The 2,500-nt window shown below is 45.2% G+C and overlaps 1 protein-coding gene across 1 annotated transcript in view; it reads right to left on the bottom strand.

Moving 5' to 3' along the window:
* Positions 1 to 2,500, bottom strand: part of LOC308382520 (pyruvate carboxylase, mitochondrial-like) — a gene marked incomplete at both ends in the record, with an annotated part of 12,586 nt that overhangs the window by 5,077 nt on the left and 5,009 nt on the right. The window contains one exon of the mRNA XM_080860924.1: positions 1,037 to 1,285. Within this exon, the coding sequence (XP_080717050.1) occupies positions 1,037 to 1,285 (249 nt within the window). The remainder of the gene's footprint in view (positions 1 to 1,036; positions 1,286 to 2,500) is intronic.

Here is a 2,500-nt window from a genome sequence, read left to right on the forward strand (position 1 = left end):
TGTGTGTTAGTGTGTGTGTTAGTGAGGGAGAAAGATGAGGAGTGTGTGTGCGTGTGTGTTAGTGAGAGAGAAAGATGATGAGAGAGTGTGTGTGTGTGTGTTAGTGAGAGAGAAAGATGAGGAGAGTGTGTGTGTGTGTGTGTTAGTGAGAGAGAAAGATTAGGAGAGTGTGTGTGTGTGCGTGTGTGTGTTAGTGAGAGAGAGAAAGATGAGGAGAGTGTGTGTGTGTGTGTGTTAGTGAGAGAGAAAGATGAGGAGAGTGTGTGTGTGTGTTAGTGAGAAAGAAAAATTAGGAGAGTGTGTGTGTGTGTGTGTGTGTTAGTGAGAGAGAGAAAGATGAGGAGAGAGTGTGTGTGTGTGTGTGTGTGTGTGTTAGTGAGAGAGAAAGATGAGGAGAGAGTGTGTGTGTGTGTGTGTGTGTGTGTGTTAGTGAGAGAGAAAGATGAGGAGAGAGTGTTTGTGTATTAGCGAGAGTGTGTGTGTGTGTGTTAGTGAGAGTGTTTGTGTGTTAGTGAGAGTGTGTGTGTGTGTGTGTGTGTTAGAGAGAGTGTGGGTGTTAGAGAGTGTGTGTGTGTGTTAGTGAGAGCTTGTGTGTTCCTTAGTGACGGAGAAAGAGGAGGAGAGAGAAAACTAGCCAACAGATGAACGAGGAGGAGGAGGGACAGAGGTGTTGTAGAAGCAGAGAGAGTAACAGAATGACATGTGAACCACAAGTTCTTTTATAAAGGAAACTCACCTCAGAAATGTGAACCATAAGTTATTTTATACAGGAACCTCATGTCAGACATGTAAACCAGGAGTTATTTTATAAAGGAACCTCACCTCAGAAATGTGAACCATAAGTTATTTTATACAGGAACCTCATATCAGACATGTAAACCTGGAGTAATTTTTACAGGAACCTCACATCAGACATGTAAACCAGGAGTTATTTTATACAGGAATCTCACGTCAGACATGTAAACCAGGAGTTATTTTATAAAGAAACCTAACCTTAGACATGGGAACCATAAGTTATTTCATTAAGGAACTTCACCTCAAACTCCTCTGCGATCTTCGGTCCGTCCAGGAATAGGCGTGTGTTGAGGCAGTCCACGGGCCCGAAGGTCTTGGTGAACTCGCGGAATTCCTGGAACACTTTGGGGTACATGGCGGCCGACACGACGTCTTCGGGGGTGATGTCGTCATCGTGAATCTGGCGGAGCTCCTTCTCCATGGCCTCGAAGTCCATCGCGGGCAAGGAGGCACCGGGGCGACCCTCCACACGGGGCAGGTTCTTCAGCACCTGCAGGGGCATCAAGGGGACGTTAGGGCCAGCTGACCACACACACACACACACACACACACACACACACACACACACACACACACACACACACACACACAGCCTGCCACGTATACATGCCGAGTGGAGCACGCACACACACACACAGATAGGCACATAGATACAGGCAGAAACACATTTTGGTTTGTATCTCTTAAGCATACACAGCTGGATTCACGGTCCCAAATCTCAGATAGCAGGCCACAGGATCTGTAAGAGAACTTTTGGTGCTTTTTTCCAGTCCTGACCGCCCCCCCCCGCCACCCGCGCCCAAAAGATGACAAACTAACAGTGAACCACACTGCCCTGAGACGGTTTTCACAGATCTGATTGAGGCAAATTTCATTTCTAATAAAAAATGAAAAGGTTCATGTCTGGGGTTTCTACGACAGACGATTACCAAACTCCCACCCTGTAGGTCATCCGCAGTTAAAGCCCATTAGAGAGCTGCAGAGCAAGCCCACTGGGAATTAGACTTCATAAAACATTACTTCAGTGAAAGTGACTGCTGCCAGGATGTTATTATGGGCTGGACATTTGGCTGTAGCTAAATTCACTTTTGATAGATTATGTCCCAATCTGGCCACCGTAGTGTAGGCTGTAGCTAAATTCACTATTGATAGATTATGTCCCAATCTGGCCACTGTAGTGTAGGCTGTACCTAAAGTCACTATAAATAGATAATGTCCACATCTGGCCACCGTAGTGCAGGCAGAAACTGCTTTGTCCAATCAAACGGACCACAGAAACTGTCAAGCGGTCTTGCGTAGCAACTACAGATGTCACTTTTTATCAAGCAACCACTTACGTCACTTTATATCAAACAATCCCAAAAGGCTTTGGCTGCTGATTTTCCAATATATTACATCCTTCTCGTAGAAATAGCACAATTTGACTAGCTAACCATGATGTTTCTGACAATCAAAGCATTGTCACCGGACATTTGGATCAAGTTTTTGATTAATCCGAATTTTATACATTTTGCCAGGCATAAACAAAACAACAATTACTGGCCTATGGAAACACTGACACACACACACACACACACACACACACACACACACACACACACACACACACACACACACACACACAGGGGCCCAGCTACTTGACACGTACTTCAGTAAGACAAGCAAATACCCGCACACTAACCTAATTGCTTTAATGTTTCATTGA

This window comes from Sprattus sprattus (genome assembly GCF_963457725.1).
Source record: "Sprattus sprattus genome assembly, contig: scaffold_65, whole genome shotgun sequence".
Taxonomy (NCBI): domain Eukaryota; kingdom Metazoa; phylum Chordata; class Actinopteri; order Clupeiformes; family Clupeidae; genus Sprattus; species Sprattus sprattus.